The sequence below is a fragment of the Somniosus microcephalus genome, chromosome 6, assembly GCF_052327205.1.
Source record: "Somniosus microcephalus isolate GS21.2 chromosome 6, FLI_Smic_1.0, whole genome shotgun sequence".
Lineage (NCBI taxonomy): Eukaryota > Metazoa > Chordata > Chondrichthyes > Squaliformes > Somniosidae > Somniosus > Somniosus microcephalus.
In genome coordinates this window covers 236,600,389-236,618,035 of record NC_140992.1, presented here as the reverse complement: position 1 = coordinate 236,618,035, position 17,647 = coordinate 236,600,389, and the positions used below count along the sequence as shown (strand labels likewise).

At 44.1% G+C, this 17,647-nt stretch overlaps 2 protein-coding genes across 2 annotated transcripts in view; one reads left to right on the top strand and one right to left on the bottom strand.

Annotated features, from left to right (window-relative positions):
- Positions 1-286: 286 nt before the first annotated feature.
- On the bottom strand, positions 287-2,941 carry LOC147116540 (regulator of G protein signaling 9-binding protein). Its single transcript, XM_085991574.1, has 2 exons — positions 2,709-2,941; positions 287-2,562 (listed from the first exon to the last, which is right to left on the bottom strand). Exon 2 carries the CDS (start codon positions 2,475-2,477, stop codon positions 1,758-1,760), a length of 720 nt encoding a protein of 239 aa, XP_085847700.1. The 5' UTR covers positions 2,478-2,562; positions 2,709-2,941; the 3' UTR covers positions 287-1,757.
- Positions 2,942-3,252: 311 nt separating this feature from the next.
- ankrd27 (ankyrin repeat domain 27 (VPS9 domain)) overlaps positions 3,253-17,647 on the top strand; it is a 115,005-nt gene continuing 100,610 nt past the window's right edge. Inside the window, 2 exon segments of the mRNA XM_085991572.1 lie at positions 3,253-3,273; positions 9,355-9,488. Coding sequence (XP_085847698.1) covers positions 9,387-9,488 — 102 coding nt within the window. The 5' untranslated portion in view covers positions 3,253-3,273; positions 9,355-9,386.

Below are 17,647 nucleotides of genomic sequence, written 5' to 3'. Positions count from 1 at the left end.
GGGAAGGGGACAGAACCGGAGGAGTGTGAGCCATTTATAATGTCAGCTAGTATGGAGGCCAAGAAAAGAAATTGGGGTGGTTAGCAGTTTATTGGGTATAGGGTTGAGAGGAAGAATTGGGTCTCATGGACAAGATGAACTTGGAGAGGGTATGTAGGGAGATATACAAACATCATTATTTTCATTCATGCAAAAAAATACTTTGAGAAAAATATCATTGACAGTGTATAAAAGTACAGTATAACAGTTTTGCAGTGAAGTAGTAGCTCCAACATTGCAGGAGATGTAGGGACTAGATATGTACTTTATTAAAAACATTACTTCACATCTGTACATTTTGTTTTGAATAATTTACAGACAAAATTTAGTAAAACTTGACAATGGATATTGTAAAATAGTTATGTATTAATTTGCTGTATTATTTCCTCCTCGGCCATTATGCTTTTTTTTGGCAATATATTAAAAATCTTGCATAGGGTATACAAGCCACAAGCCTTGCATTGCTGTTGTTTAGATTTTTGGTCATGCTTTCATATCAGCATTTACCCTTGTAAATTGCTAGGTCAGTATTTCCCATTCGTAGAGTTGCTTAGAAATAGGCCATTCGACCCAACCAATCCATGCCGGCGTTTATGCTCCACTTGAGCCTCCTCCCATCCTTCCTCATCTAACTCTATTAGCAGAACCCTCTATTCCCTTCTCCCTCATATGCTTATCTAGCTCCCCCTTAAATGCATCTATACTATTTGCTTCAACTACTCCCTGTGGTAGCATTTGCACATTCTCACCATTCTCTGGGTAAAGAAGTTTCTTCTGAATTCCCTATTTGATTTCTTGGTGACCATCTTATATTGATGGCCTCTAGATTTTCTCTTCCCCACAAGTGGAAACATTCTGTGTCTACTCTATCAAAACCTTTCATAATTTTAAAGATCTCCATTAGGTCACCTCTCAGCCTTACTTTTTCAAGAGAAAAAAGAGACCCAGTCTGTTCATCCTTTCTGGATGGGTAGATTCAGTTTTGTTATGTCAACAGTCACGGTGCAATTATAGCCTCTGGCCACAAGGTGAGTCTGTTTCTAACTCACCTAATGGTCAGAACCAGTAGAGCCTGTTTCTAAATTCTCTCAACTCCCCATCTTGTATATAGAACAAGCATATTCAGCATATGCCCAAAGGCATGATTCTATGAGTCTATGAATTCACTACCCGTCAATGGAAAAAACATTCTTGAGCAAGATTTAACATTTCACAGTTGGCTATCTTATCATTCAAAGTTAACATTTATTATAAATACAGTACAATAACATTCTGACTCCCCCTGTACATAGTGAAAATATGCAGTTTGCTACAAAATACTGTAATAATTAACATTTAAAAACATTGTTCACCATATTAATACACTTCACTTGATATACTGGAATGTTTTTGTTGTACCATTCTACTCAGAGGCACAAACAGCAGCAAGGTGCACAAACACTTCATACGGCACTATTTCACCCAATAATAAATCGTACCTCACTGTAAAAGCATTGGATAGATAAATACCATAATACGGAGGTGACTGTATCTATTTTTCCTAAATAAAATAAACTGCTATGTAAACATGGACCAGCAGTTTACACGATTGCCTGTAGAAAAGCGCTGTTCAGTTCATAAGAAGTAAACCAGGTTCATTGATAGGACCCACATTTCAAAAGCAAATGCCCCAAATTATTTCCTCGTGCACAATTAAAATAGATATGAACGTGGAGGGGTTAAGCAAATTTTACAACACACACAGCTAGAGCAATGGCAATTATTAATACAGCACTGAACATCGCTCCAGCAAAGACCTGACTGGTGTCGCACAGCTTTTTGTTGCCACCACCGTTCACTGATATCATGGCAAGTGATGAAGCGCCGGTAGTGACGGCTGATTTTAGCTCAGAACCGGCGTCTTGCTTCGCTTCCACTGTCCACCGAGGGACGTTCACTTTCATCTCCATCTCGTATATCATTTCCCCGACTTCATTGATCTCTTGTTCCAAGTCGTTCAGATCGAGTGTGTCTATGTTGTTGCCCTCTTCATACATCATATTCTGAACACTCATAGCACGGGCAGCCACAGCAGATGTCCCCCCAATCATTCCCGTCTGGATCAGATGTTTTGTGGGAATATTCAGTGGAAACTCTTGACCCAGTTCTAGGGCTCTTCTCATGTCGATCTCCAAGATCTCCATACAGGTCGAAAAGACTACCCACAGCCGTTCGATTTCAACTCGGTCATCTTTGCTGATATTTTTGTCCTTTAAAATAGTTGTTAGCTTGTTTCTGTTGGCAATTGCCAACACCTGTGCTTTTTGCCTGGTTTTCTTCAATTCTTCGCGTAAATTTTGCGAGTCCGATGTCCCACCAGCACAGATAACCAAATGTCGATAGCAAGCAGACACTTTGTTCAGAGCATCCAAAAGCGTCTTACACTCGTCCTTTACCATTTCAGAAGTCGGCTGCGATCCCTTCAGATACGCTTGTTATAAACTGTTATCGCGTACGGAAATTTAATACAGCAACGTAACACTTCTAAAGAAAAAATACGCAGTCAAAACACAATTTTCCAACTTTATGCAATAATCTTACCACAGCTAGCCATTCGTCCATATTGCATGTGTGGCTTTATTGTGTTCTTTCTTGACTTCTGACCATTTCACATCAACTTTCTAAGTTACCTGAGCACACAACGGTGATTGCAAAACTTTGTTGTAAACATTTCGCCTCATGTAATAGCTACAATAACATCGAATACAGATCTACATGAAAATCGCTATTCTTGTGTGAACCAGTGTAATAGCTTCATCGTCAGTTGCAGGAGCTATCCCAGGTCCGCAATCCGCTCACAGACTAAACACTGAACACCTTAACACATCACGTGCTCGCTAAACTAGGAAGTGAAACCCGTTTAGAAATGTTTCCATTTAGTCTCAGCTGCTGGCCAGAGCCCTGCCTCCGGGCGGCGCCGATTGGCTGAGAACCCACCAGTGGCTTGCGGCTCCTGACGCGACCTCGGGATCTGACTGGTCAGCGGGGCTGTCAATCACACGAATGGCAACATTGTTTCCGCTGTCAGGACGATACACGAAGCTGCGCTGGAAAGTTAAACTCGACGTGGAAGTGAAATGACGCAGTGTATGGCCGTTTGGTAAGTGTCCTGTTAGAGGATGAAATAGGACACCAGAGGAGTCGCGTGTGGGTTTCTGTTGGTGGGCGAACAGCGCGGGCCAGGGTTTGCTGTGGGTAAATATGTTCCTCTCTCTGCGGGGCCTGTCTACCTTTAGTGTATTTATGGTAGTGGCAGCATCACCAGCGGCTATAATCTGTGTTTATATATTTTATTAAAAAAGAAAAATAGGGTAGGATGTGACGTCAGTTTGTACCCCAGGGAAATCTAGATTTCACTTGTGTATGTTTGACATGGTTCAAAGTGGATAACTGAGAACATTAGGTATCTCCAAATTCGTTCGGAAAAAATAATAGATCTTTAATCGCGCTTTAGTGGTCACATTAGTAGTAAATTGTATTGACTGCTAAGTTATTGACCGCTACAGAGCTCATTAGTTTGGAAACTCCATGAGGGTAGTTTCCAATTACACAGTGGAGAAAGACCAGTCATATGATAAAACAGAAGCTGCTGGATCATTGAGAACAGAGCATATGTAAACGTATGTTTAAATTATTTTTTAAAAATGCTGTCGGTTACTTAACAGAAATTGGCACAACTAATGGAGGCAGTATAAAATCTTTTCTCAGATGTGAATTGTTTGTAAGGTGTCAGCCTTGGCTCAGTGACAGTGAGGGAACAAGTGAATAACAATATCCTATCACAAGCATTGTGAGTGGTGCCATTGAGACATTGGACACCCAATTATAGGAGTCTACTATATCTCGACTGGATTTGGCAGACTGGGAAATCAGTTGGAAAGACTTGTGACAGCAGTTTTCCCCCACATCGGAAACATTCCACAGACTGCCCTCATGTCGATCGTGGGGTGCCTGGCACCAGGGGTATGATCTAGGTCCAATCAAGTGACATGCCTCAAAGTGTCTGAATATCCTCCAACTTCCTCAGAGGATGTGGCTGCAGATTCAATAGCAGCTTTCAAAGGGGAATTGGATAAATACTTGAAGGGGAAAAAAATTCCAGGAATATGGAGAAAGAGAGGGGCGGTGGAATTAACTGGCCTGCTCTTTGAAAGAACCGGCGCAGACTCGATGGGCCGAATGGCCTCCTTCCGTGCTGTACTATTCTATGATTCTATATGACGGCAATCTCACCTGAGTCAGAAGGTCGTGGGTTCAAGCCCCACGTCAGAGACTTGAGCACATAATCTTTGTCAACACTGAGGCAGTGCTGCACCATTGGAGGTGCAATCTTTCAAATGAGACGTTAACCTGATGTCCTGTCTGCCCCTCAGGTGGACATGACCGATCCCATGGCACTATTTGAAGAAGAGCAGTGTTCTGGCTGATTTTTATCCCCCAACCCACATCACTAGAAAAACAGATTATCTGGTCATTTATCTAATTGCTCTTTGTAGGATCTTGCTGTGTGCACATTTGCTGCCACATAACCCTATATTACAACAGTTGACTACACTTCAAAAGTACTTAATTGGCTGTGAAGCGCTTCAGGATGTCCTAAGGTCATGAAAGGTGTTTTTTAATTGCAAGTTTGTTGTTTCTTTGCATCAATGCTTTCTGAAATACTAACATCTTATTACGAAAGTGAAGTAAGTTCTCCTAATTTGTTTTGGATGCTTGAAAAATTGTTTTACATTTAAAATAGAAAAAGTTCTTTCAGTAATCCAAGTTGCACAACTTCATGTGGTGATCCTCTGTATTCACTAATGCTCAGCTACTGAATTTGTCATAAGATAAACTTGTCTTAAGGCTGCATTATGTCACCACTTAGTTCTGCTATACCTAAAATCAAAATTACATTTTTTTGGGGATATCTGGAGGTGGGGAGAGGAGGAGCTTTCCCCTAAACAGAGGCTAAAGTAGGTAGGTTGTTTGGAACATCATTCTAGTTCTCATATGGGTACTTATTGTGCCAGTTCTTGATTTTTCTCACGAGATTCCAAAATTAGCCTTTTTTTAATTGGCTGTTGGCACATCAACTCATTGCTGTTGTCAGTAGCTGAGCACATAGCCTTAATTTTGGATGCCAAGAAATACATAAGCCCTTGGCAACTTGTGGCAGATGTGAGAATGGGAGGGAAATTGGTGGAGGCAGTTTGTAATGTGGAAAAGGATATTGAGATTTCCTTTGCCCTTTCGAATGACCTTGGAGTAATAAGATATTTCACTGTAGAGAGGGAAAACTGACTTTTTTTTTAAATGGTTGAGCCAGGATAGTCATGAACCCGAGGCATTCAGATTTAAAGATATGCGGCACTCAGGTTTAAGGCTGTGAAGATGGGTGTGGGTGGGGTTGGGGGAAGGGACAGGGTGTGGGAGATAAGTTTAAAATTTTTTTTTTTTTAAGGGATGTAGGTGTCACTGGCAAGGCCAGCATTTATTGCCCATCCCAAGTTGCCCTTGAGAAGGTGCTGGTGAGCCGCCTCCTTGAACCGCTGCAGTCCATGTGATGAAGGTACTCCCACAGTGCTGTTAGGTAGGGAGTTCCAGGATTTTGACCCAGTGACGATGAAGGATTGGCAATATACTTCTAAGTCAGGATGGTGTGTGACTTGGAGGGGAACTTGGAGGTGGTGGTGTTCCCATGTGCCTGCTGCCCTTGTCCTTCTAGCTGGAAGAGGCCACGGGTTTGGGAGGTGGTGCTGAAGAAGCCTTGGCGAGTTGCTGCAGTGCATCTTGTAGATGGTACACACTGCAGCCACAGTACGCCGGTGGTGGAGGGAGTGAATGTTTAAGATGGTGGATGGGGTGCCAATCAAACTGGATGCTTTGTCCTGGATGGTGTCGAGCTTCTTGAGTGTTGTTGCAGCTGCACTCATCCAGGCAAGTGGAGTGTGTTCCATCACACTCCTTACTTGTGCCTTGCAGATGGTGGAAAGGCTTTGGGGAGTCAGGAAGTGAGACACTCGCCGCAGAATACCTAGCCTCTGACCTGCTCTTGTTGCCACAGTATTTATGTGGCTGGTCCAGTTAAGTTTCTGGTCAATGGTGACCCCCCAGGATGTTGATGGTGGGGGATTCGGTGATGGTAATGCCGTTGAATGTCAAGGGGAGGTGGTTAGATGCTCGCTTGTTGGAGATAGTCATTGCCTGGCACTTAAGTTGTAGCATTCACGCCACAGATCAGCCCAAGCCTGAATGTCATCCAGGTCTTGTTGCATGCGGGCATGGACTGCTTCATTATCTGTGGAGTTGTGAATGGCGCTGAACATCAGCGAACATCCCCATTTCTGACCTTATATTGGAGGGAAGGTCATTGATGAAGCAGCTGATAATGGTTGGGCCTAGGACACTGTCCTGAGGAACTCCTGCAGTGATGTCCTGGGGCTGTGATGATTGACCTTCAATCACCACAACCACCTTCCTTTGTGCTTGGTATGACTCCAGCCAGTGGAGCGTTTTCCCCCTGATTCCCATTGACTTCAGTTTTACTAGGGCTCCTTGATGCCACACTCGGTCAAATGCTGCCTTGATGTCAAGGGCAGTCACTCTCACCTCACCTCTGGCATTCAGCTCCTTTTGTCCATGTTTGGACTAAGGCTGTAATGAGGTCGGGAGCCGAGTGGTCTTGGCGGAACCCAACTGGGCATTAGTGAGCAGGTTATTGGTGAGTAAGTGCCACTTGATAGCACTGTCGATGATACCTTCCATCACTTTGCTGATGATTGAGAGTAGAAAGATGGGGCGGTAATTGGCCGGGTTGGATTTGTCCTGCTTATTGTGGACAGGACATACCTGGGCAGTTTTCCAGTGTCGGATAGATGCCAGTGTTGTAGCTGTACTGCAACAGCTTGGCTAGAGGCGCGGCTAGTTTTGGAGCACAAGTCTTCAGCACGATAGCCAGGATGTTGTCGGGGCCCATTGCCTTTGCTGTATCCAGTGTGCTGAGCCGTTTCTTGATATCACATGGAGTGAATCAAATTGGCTGAAGACTGGCTTCTGTGATGATGGGGACCACGGGAGTAGGCCGATATGGATTATCCACTCGGCACTTCTGGCTGAAGATGGTTGCAAACGCTTCAGCCTTGTCTTTTGCACTCACGTGCTGGGCTTCATCATCATTGAGGATGGGGATATTCATGGAGCCTCCTCCTCCCGTTTAGTTGTTTAATGGTCCACCACCATTCACGACTGGATGTGGCAGGACTGCAGAGCTTTGATCTGATCCGTTGATTGTGGGATTGCTTAGCCCTGTCTATAGCATGCTGCTTCTGCTTTTTAGCATGCATGTAGCCCTGTGTTGCAGCTTCCCCAGGTTGGCACCTCATTTTTAGGTACGCCTGGTGCTGCTCCTGGCATGCTCCTCTACACTCCTTATTGAACCAGGGTTGGTCCCCTGGCTTGGTGGTAGTGGTAGAGTGAGGGATATGCCGGGCCATAAGTGAGGGTTGTTGTGGGGATGAGGACATTGAAAGCAGAGTCAGGAGAGTGGTAGTCTCTTACCAATCCCAGCTCACTCCCCACCCTGACTCTGAACTTGCTGCGCTCTATATCTTCTGCTATATCTCCACTCCAGCTCTTACCAGGCTCTTTTTTTCCCCCCCATGAAGCACATCTGCTTCCCTGATCCCCTCCTGAATCAGCACCTCTATGCCCAACTACCCCGCCTTGACCAATGGTCATTGACTGCCCCTCTCCTCAGTCATTGTTTCCACACACACCCCTGTCCCCTCCCTTTCAAAACTGTTGCAGTCGTTCCTTAAAAAGAAGGTTCCTAACCCTTGCATTCACTCCGACTACTATGCCAACACCAACCATGGATTTAACTCCATATAATGTTATACAGCTCACTGGAACAGTTTGAGGAGAGTTTGATAAATGTCCTGATTGTACTAATTCGTACAGGCTGTATGAGGAAAAGTACATCTGAATCCCTTTGATCTCTTTTGAGACTACGGTTTATTTATGATGCATAGAATGTATTAAAAATACTTCCAATCACCGGTTAGAAATGCAGTATTCTGATCAGTACTTTCCAACTCAATTGTGCTTGTGAAGTGCTCTAAGTATGACCGTTTTTTAACCAGTTGGCTACCCCCTTATCTTGCCTCCCCCTCCTGCCCTAAAGTGTTTGTCAGTGGCAGTGGGATATTCTGTTGTTGGCTAATTGAAAGGTCAATTCCTGTTTGAGTTAGAATTCTTTTTTGGAAAATTGCAGCAAAAATGCAAATCAGTACATTTTCAGCAACATATAGTTTTAAAGAAAATGTTTTTTGCCAAGCAGTGAAAATTCCATTTTAATTTACAGAAGTTACAAATGTGTATGGCTATCTGGTGAAGTTTTTCATTCTACTGAGTGTTGCAAGCTAGTAGGAAAGTGAAAAGCCAGCAGTAGATAAGAGCACTGCATGTTTGTTGAGATATATTTTGCAATTTGTTCTTTTTTAAAGTTTTTTTTTAAACTTGGTTTTCCTTGTTTTTATAATTCTCCCAATCTTCCTCCAGAATCTTTTTGTGAGTACTTTCTGTATGTCCCTTATTGTATTCTTTATGTCTCTACTTAATCACATTTGCGTCCATTTCCTTATTGACTGCTTTGACTTTACTGGAATGAATTTCAGGTTAAGCCATTCCCGTATTCAAGTATTCTGATTTCTGGATCTGAGATGCTCCCCAACTTCAACTTTATTTACGGTTCCTAGGCTTTTTCTCCTCAAGACTGAGCCTAGATTAGGCAAAATGACAGTGTAGTGAAGCAGAAAGCAAAAGACTGCAGATGCTGGAAATCTGAAACAAAAATAGAAAATGTTGAAAACACTCGGGTCAGGCAGCACCTGTGGAAGAAAGAATAAAAGTTAATGTTTCAGGTCTTGTGCCCCTTTGACAGAAATTTGCCAGTACTGAAGGAGGGTCATTAGACCTAATGCATTAACTTTTGTTCCTTGTGCAAATGCTGCCTGATCTATTGAGTGTTTCCAGCATTTTCTGTTTTTATGTAGTAAAGCAATCCCGCACAACCTCTTGGTCACACACCTTTCCTTGGTTTTACATAGCCACTAATGCAGTCATTATCTGAGTAATTAAAATCCCTCAATGTTTTGCCATTTTTATCTGGAAAAATATTTCCAGGTGTACCTTATCCTTTTAGTGCTACAAAATTCCTAACTATGTTGTATTAATGTTATACTTTCTATTTAATGAATTCATGAACATTTTATATATATATTTCTTGCACAGTTGAAATTTAGTGCGGAAAGTGTTTGGCGTCCATGGCTATGTATGATGAAGATATTTCCAGAAACCCTTTCTATTTAGCCCTTCAGAAGCGGAAGCCTGATACATCCAACCGTGTAGCAGAACTACATGGGATTGTGAGTATCCGATTACTGTTTTTGTAGGAGGCTTGAAATAATTTGCATGTAATTTGTTGTTTATTTGTACTCGAGGTGAGGGATTTTCCATGCTGGGAATGGAATACTTCCAATTTTAGCACCCAGTGCTATCATCAAACGCTCTTGGGTCAAGTATAGGACAGATGGAGTATAAAGGTCCCTCTGCTCTGCCTTTCAACAAAAGCTACTTCATGGCCTGTTGCATCAGTGTGAATTTCCAACTTCCCACTCGTGTTTTTGGCATCTTTGCTCAACGCTGCTGATTCACTGTCTGTTGGTGTGAATGAGTTGACGGTTTTGTTCCTTAGTCTCATCCCCACTAAGAACTAGGTTCTTACTGCCCAAACATGTTTTCATCCTTGCGCAGCTGTTGGAGGTTTTGGCTTCGATATTAACCCACCCGGCGGGGGTGGCTGGGAGGAAGGTTTAAAAAAAAAAAAAAATGGGGAATGCGTCCCCAAGCTGCCGCGTATGCACTCGTTGCAGTTTTTATGGCGGTAGGTTTCATGTTATGTGAGTGACCCACTGTCGGGAGGCTTTGTGTCTTAATGCGAGGAGCATTTGTAATAAGGTGGATGAATTGGCTGCGCAAATAGAAGTAAACAAATACGATTTGGTTGGGATTACAGAAACGTGACTCAAGGAAGGCCAGGACTGGGAACTCAACATCCAGGGGTATTCGATATTCAGGAAAGATAGGCAAAAAGGAAAGGGAGGTGGGGTAGCATTACTGGTTAAAGAAGGGATTAACACAATTGTAATGAAGGATATTAGCTCTGATGAGGTGGAATCTGTATGGGTAGAATTGAGAAATACTAAGGGGAAAAAAACATTAGTGGGAGTGGTTTATAGACCTCCAAACAGTAAGGCGGAGGTTGGGGATGGCATTAAAAGAGAAATTAAAGAAGCGTGCAATAAGGGCACAGCAGTCATCATGGGTGACTTTAATCTACATATAGATTGGGCCAACCAAATGAGTAACAATACTGTGGAGGAGGAATTCCTGGAGTGTTTACGGGATGGTTTCCTGGACCAATATGTCGAGGAACCAACCAGAGATCAGGCCATCTTAGACTGGGTATTATGTAACGAGAAAGGATTAATTAGCAATCTTGTTGTACGAGGCCCCTTGGGTCGGAGTGATCATAATATGATCGAATTCTTCATTAAGATGGAGAATGAAGTAGTTGACTCGGAGACTAGGGTCCTCAATTTAAATAAAGGAAACTACGATGGTCTGAGGAGCAAGTTGGGTAGGATTGATTGGGGAATGGCACTCAAAGGGTTGACGGTGGATAGGCAATGGCAAACATTCAAAGACCGAATGGATGAACTACAGAATTTGTTCATCCCAGTTTGACATAAAAATAAAACAAAAAAGGTGACCCAACCGTGGCTAACAAGGGAAGTTAGGGATAGCATAAGGTCCAAGGAGAGGGCATATAAATTGGCCAGAAAAAGCAATAATCCTGAAGATTGGGAGCAGTTTAGGATTCAACAAAGGAGGACAAAGGGATTAATTAAGAAAGGGAAAATAGAATATGAGAGTAAGCTTTCAGGGAACATAAAAACTGACTGTAAAAGCTTTTATAGATATGTGAAGAGAAAAAGATTGGTGAAGTCAAGCATAGGTCCCTTGCAGTCAGAATCGGGGGAATTTATAATGGGGAACAAAGAAATGGCAGACCAACTAAATACATATTTTGGTTCTGTCTTCACAAAGGAGGACACAAATAACCTCCCAGAGATGCTGGGGAACATAGGGTCTGATGAAAGGGTGGAACTGAAAGAAATCAGTATTTGTAGGGAAATGGTGTTAGGAAAATTGATGGGACTGAAGGCCGATAAATCCCCAGGGCCTGATAATCTACATCCCAGGGTACTTAAGGAAGTGGCCTAGAAATAGCAGATGCATTGCTGGTCATCTTCCAGAACTCGATAGACTCTGGAACGGTACCCATGGATTGGCGGGTAGCTAATGTTCCCCCACTATTCAAAAAAGGTGGTAGAGAAAAGGCGGGGAATTATAGACCAGTAAGCTTGACATCGGTAGTGGGGAAAATGCTAGAGTCCATTATATAAAAGATGTAATAGCAGAGCACTTGGAAAGCAGTGACTGGATCGGACAAAGTCAACATTGATTTACAAAAGGTAAATCATGCTTGACTAATCTACTGGAAATTTTTGAGGATGTAACTGGTAAAATAGATAAGGGAGAACCAGTGGATGTGGTGTATTTGGACTTTCAGAAGACTTTCGATAAGGTCCCGCATAAGAGATTAGCGTGCAAAATTAAGGCACATGGGATTGGGGGCAAGGTATTGACTTGGATAGAGAACTGGTTGGCGGACAGAAAGCAAAGAGTTGGAATAAACGGGTCGTTTTCCGAGTGGCAGGCAGTGACTAGTGGGGTACCGCAAGGATCGGTCCTAGGACCCCAGCTGTTCACAATATATATTAATGATCTAGACGAGGGAATTGGATGTAATATCTCCAAATTTGCAGACGACACAAAGCTAGGTGGGAGGGTATGCTGTGAGGAGGATGTCGTGAAACTCCAGCACGATTTGGACAGGTTGGGTGATTGGGCAGAAACATGGCAAATGCAGTATAATGTGGATAAATGTGAGGTTATCCACTTTGGTGGCAAAAACAGGAAGGCAGATTATTATTTGATTGGCAATAGATTGGGAGAAGGGGAAGTGCAAAGAGACCTGGGTGTTCTTGTACACCAGCCGCTGAAGGTAAGCATGCAGGTGCAGCAGGCGGTTAAGAAGGCAAATGGTATGTTGGCCTTCGTAGCAAGAGGGTTCGAGTACAAGAACAAGGATGTCTTGCTGCAGTTGTACAGGGCCTTGGTGAGACCACACCTTGAGTATTGTGCACAGTTTTGGTCGCCTTACCTGAGGAAGGACGTTCTTGCCATGGAAGGAGTGCAGCGAAGATTCACCAGGCTGATACCTGGGATGGCAGGAATGACGCATGAGGAGAGATTGTGTCGATTGGGCTTATACTCACTGGAGTTTAGAAGATTGAGAGGGGATCTCATCGAAACCTATAAAATTCTGTCAGGCCTGGACAGACTAGATGCAAGAAGGATGTTTCTGATGGCCGGGGAGTCCAGAACCAGGGGTCATAGTCTAAGGATAAGGGGTAAGCCATTTAGGACTGAAATGAGGAGGAATTTCTTCATCCAGAGAGTGGTGAACCTGTGGAATTCTCTGCCACAGAGGGCGGTGGAGGCCAGTTCATTAAGTATATTCAAGAAAGAGTTGGATATATTTCTTAAGGCTAAAGGGATCAAGGGATATGGGGAGAAGGCAGGGACAGGGTACTGGATTTGGATGATCAGCCATGATCTCATTGAATGGCGGAGCAGGCTCGAAGGGCCGAATGGCCTACTCCTGCTCCTATCTTCTATGTTTCTATATATTTAAATCAGCCTCCCACAGTGCAATTGGGAGCCTGATTTAAATTTAACAGTTGCCGGGTGGGGTTCCTGGGGCTCGGGAATCCCGGCAGTAAAACGGAGGCAGGAGCTGCCGGCTCAAGAAGATAAGTGCTTTTTACAGCCGCCTTTGTGGGCGAGGAGGAGCAGGAGCTCCCCCAGCCCCTCAAGGAAGCTTTCAGCCTCCACTCTGCCTCGCGCTTTATCCCTCCCATGATTAAAGACTTCCCCCAAGCCCTGATATCTAGCTCCCTCCCCCCTCTCCCGATTGCTGGAAACTGTCCCCAAGAAGGTAGGTGCTTTTTATAGCACTCCTTATGAGCCAGGAAGAACAGGAGTGTTCTCTGGCCTGCTCCGCGATTGACCATCTCTCTAACCCCAGATCTCTTGCCTGCCTCATGATCACGATTGCCAGGGACCTTCTCCAAGGATCCCTGGCAGCGGCCTCCTGCTGCTGATTTTCTCAGCCGGGGTGCCTTTCAATTTTGCTGGCTGGCGGCCGGGAAATGGAAGAAAAAAATTAGAATGAGGTCCTGCTGGTAAATTCCATGTCCCCGGCCTTGATTGGTTTTCCCTACGCTACAGCACTCCTCTGCACCCTCCCTGCCTCCCCGTAAATATCGGGGCATTTAATTAGATCAATCCAAGCTGAATTTAAATGTAGGCTGCCGAGATATAAGCACATTAAAAAAAAAAGTGAGAAAAAAGCCATCAGGCCCATCAAATTGGCAGTGCAGCTTTGTGCACTGCCCGCCCCCGCCCCCCCCCCCCCCCCCCCCCCCCCCCAAGAAATGTGTCCTCCTGGCGAAGACAACACAATTATGAAACTTGCAGCCAATCCAGGAGAAACTTTGGGAAACTTTTGACTTTTTAGGCAACCAGTCAAGCTAAGGGAGTTCACGGTTACCCATGATTCATCACAAACTCAGCTAACTAGAAACTTACTTGCTATTACTGGAAGTGACCTCTTCTTTCAGGAACTTGACCAATTCCCTTTTAAGGGGTGTAGCAAGTCTGTACTCGCCACTTGCCTCATCAGTTTGTTCCAGAAGGTACAAAAATAAATGTTTAACTCTTTGCCTATGTATTTTACTGGCATGATCTCAATTCCTACTATCTCCATCCATTAAATAATAACTTGTTTAACTGGACAGTAACCAATTCCTTAATCATATTGAAAACTGCAGTCGTATCCCCACATCTCTCCAAACTAAATAACACATTATTGGAGCCTATCCTCTGAATGCTTAGTTATAAGGTTTGGTATCATCATGGTTGCCCTCCTCTGCACCCTCTCTAAAAAGCTTGATCATCTTCATCATGTGTAGGATTATCTAAAAGTTTGCTTGCAATGAGTTATACAGACAACAGCTTTATGTGTAAAATGACACATATATTATGTATGGTGCCACAGCATATTAAAATCTGTAGCAGGAAAACAAAACTGGTGTTGTGATTGGCTCAGATAAGGAGATTAGCCAGACTGTTTACTAAAATAAAGATTCAGGAAGGATCTCACTGAAAAACTGCCAATTCAAAAGCTGCAATTTGAAGCAATCATGTCCCTCCGTGTATTTTTATTTTCAAAGTTGTTTTAATCAGCATCTTGGATTTCTGACCTAGCTGAATTTATAGAACTATAAATAACTTTAAAAAAAAATTAATAATAAAGTAATTAAATTTACCCTGAATATTGGAAGTTCCTGCCAGAAGTTTCCCTTGAAGAGCTCTGCCACTCTCGCAGTGGCCTGGATCTTGAATTCTGCTTCATTCTGAGTTTGAAATTTCACTGGAGCCTTGGGTTTGGGCGAATTTCCAGATCCTGTGGACAGATTGTGTTTGTGAGACACAGGTGCATCCTAGAAGTTTTATTTCCTATCGTGCTGCTGAGAGCCGGCAGTACCCAGAGTGTACCATGACGACGACCCCTGTTGTATGTCAACTGACAGAAAAATTACAGGTAACAACAGTGGTGAGACACAAGTGGAAGGCGACACTTTGTGGCCAGCTTGATTCAGTCAGCCTGCCAGCCTTCACCGAGTACAGTAATTGGAAATTCAGCAGTGGGGCCAAACTTCCCAGCTACACCGATGTCGGCTTCAACAAAAACTGCAGGTCTATGAGAAGTAAGAAAGAGGAAAAGAATATAGATTTTTTTTTTTTCCCTCGCATGTATGATTTATAAATGGTTCTGAGGAGGTGGGAGGGAAGAATAAACAAATAAGTGCTTTAATCTTAAACAAATATCATAACTTCAATGTTGGGAGATGGACAACACAGATATATTTATACAAGAGGTTTTAGGGGTGGAAGAAAAAAAGTTATTCTTCTTCGCAAGTTTTCTAAAGTGGATAAATACTATTATACCTGAGTCCTGCGTCTTTGCGTATATGTAATGTATGTAATATTTATACTACATATCAGTCGTGATATATGTTTTCTTTTAAACCCGCACTCCAAGTGGGGAGGATGGGTATCCAGTTGTATTGGCAGGCCTAGCGAATCACTGAATGGAGAAGAATTCACGGCAACAGCCCTCCCGTTGGCTGAGAACATGGAACGTAAAGGACAAAAGAACATATGAACAGTCAGTCAGCCAGCCAGCTAGGTTTGGGAAGGAAGCCTGGTCTAGTGTGGAGAGACTTGTTCGTCAGAAGGCTGACTAGGAAAATGCTATGAGAGCTTGCTAATAGGGATAGTGCATTTTTATCATTCTTGTTCATGAGGAGGGAACTGTAGTTAATTAAATCAATGTGAGATTTGATTACATTCATTACTTGTACATTCATTTGCTGTCTGTAAAATAAAGCACCTGAATGATTTGTATCTGGCCTCGATTCATGAAAGTCTTTCAGAAAGATTGGAGAAATGCTCATAAGGGCACTTAAAAGACTCAATATTCACTTCACATTGCTATTGTTGTATCCCTGGGTTACACTATCATATTTGATATTGGACAGTAAAAAACATATAAGTATGAGTAGGAATGAGTTGCATGTGCGAGACTGATGGGGCTCGAATTTCATCGGGCCGTTGAGGCGGGATTGGAGGCGTGTGGGAGGTTAAAATTGCAAAAACTGGCGGGCGGGCCCAATCCCGCCTCCAAGCAATTTTCATTAAATCGTGTCTACTGGTCCCGCCTCCAAGAGGCGGGATAGGCCGTTAAGGCCCTTAACAAGCGCTAAATTGCCTCTATAATGCCATTTTGATAGACCTTTGTGATTTTAACCCTTTTCCCACATGAAGCACGCCTGTTCTGAAACACGACGGTGAAACCTGGCGGGAGCACAATTGGATTGCTGACTATAAGCTGCAGCTCAACCATTAAATAGGAGATTTGATCAGCCATCATTTGCAGGTGGCAGGACTTTGTTGTCTCCGGTCTGGGGGAACTTTTAGAAGGCATATCCACAGCTGTGGAAATTTGGAGCCTGACACCCATCTCCAGTGTGACATCCTGGAAAACCCCTCTCGCCACCTTCACTGAGCACTTCCTCAACTGAGGTATATACCAGAAACATGGGAGGCATTTATTTCCTTCCCTTCTGGACATCAGATGAGGACGAAGACCAGCCGCGGCACCAGCAGAACCATGAACAGCAGCACCAACAGTAGCAGCAACAATGGGAGCGCCAAGCTGCTGCTCACCCACCTGAAGCTGCACAGGCCAGAAGGGGCCAGCGCATGGAAGCCCGTCGGTGCAGGAGATACCCCCCAAACAGGGTCTACAGACACAGAGTCAGCTACCTCAACATGTCTGAGCAGCAGTGCCAAAAGCAGCTCCGACTTTAGCGAGAGGTAGTGGGTGACGTTTGCACAATGCTGCAACAAGACCTGGAGCCCAGAGGACGAGGTGGACAACCCTTACCAGTGGCCGTCAAAGTCACCGCCACACTCAACCTTTTTGCCTCCGGCTCATTCCATGGATCAGCAGCAGACATCAGCGGCATCTCCCAGGCGGCCACACACACTTGCATCACGCAGGTAACTGATGCCCTCTTTGCCCTCGCGCACAATCACATCTATTTCACCAAGGATCAAGCAAGTGTCACGGCGTGTGCGGTTGGATTAGCTAATCTGGCAGGCTTTCTAAGGGTGCAGGGCGTCATTGACTGCACACATGTGGCCCTTAAGGCACCCCATTGCAATCCAGGTATTTTTGTCAACCGCAAGGGCTTCTACTCCCTTAATGTTCAGCTGGTGTGTGACCACAAGAAGGAAATTTTGCATGTTTGTGCCAAGTACCCTGGCAGTTGCCATGATTCCTTCATACTGTGCCAGACTAGTGTGCCTCCGCTATTCAGTCCACCAGACCAACTTAACGGATGGCTACTTGCAGACAAGGGCTATCCCCTGAAGACGTGGCTAATGTCGCTGTTGAGGAGCCCATCCAACGAAGCTGAGGAGAGCTACAACTCCAGCCACATGTCCACCAGAGCCATAATCGAGCAAACCATCAGTTTGCTTAAGATGCGCTTCAGATACCTGGATAGATCAGGTGGAGCCCTGCAGAACTCAGCAGCCAGGGTCTCCAAAATCGTCATGGTTTGCTGTGCACTTCACAACATGGCACAGCGTTGTGGCTTGCAGATTCCTGAGGACTAAGTGGCTCGTCACATAGGCTCCTCCGACGAGGAGGAGGAGAGCGAAAACGAACATCTTGCAGAGGCCCATCAACCAGCAGCAGCAG

Excerpts from the sequence above, each read along its gene's own strand:
- LOC147116540 (XM_085991574.1), bottom strand. The coding sequence starts at position 2,477 with ATGGTAAAGGACGAGTGTAAGACGCTTTTGGATGCTCTGAACAAAGTG.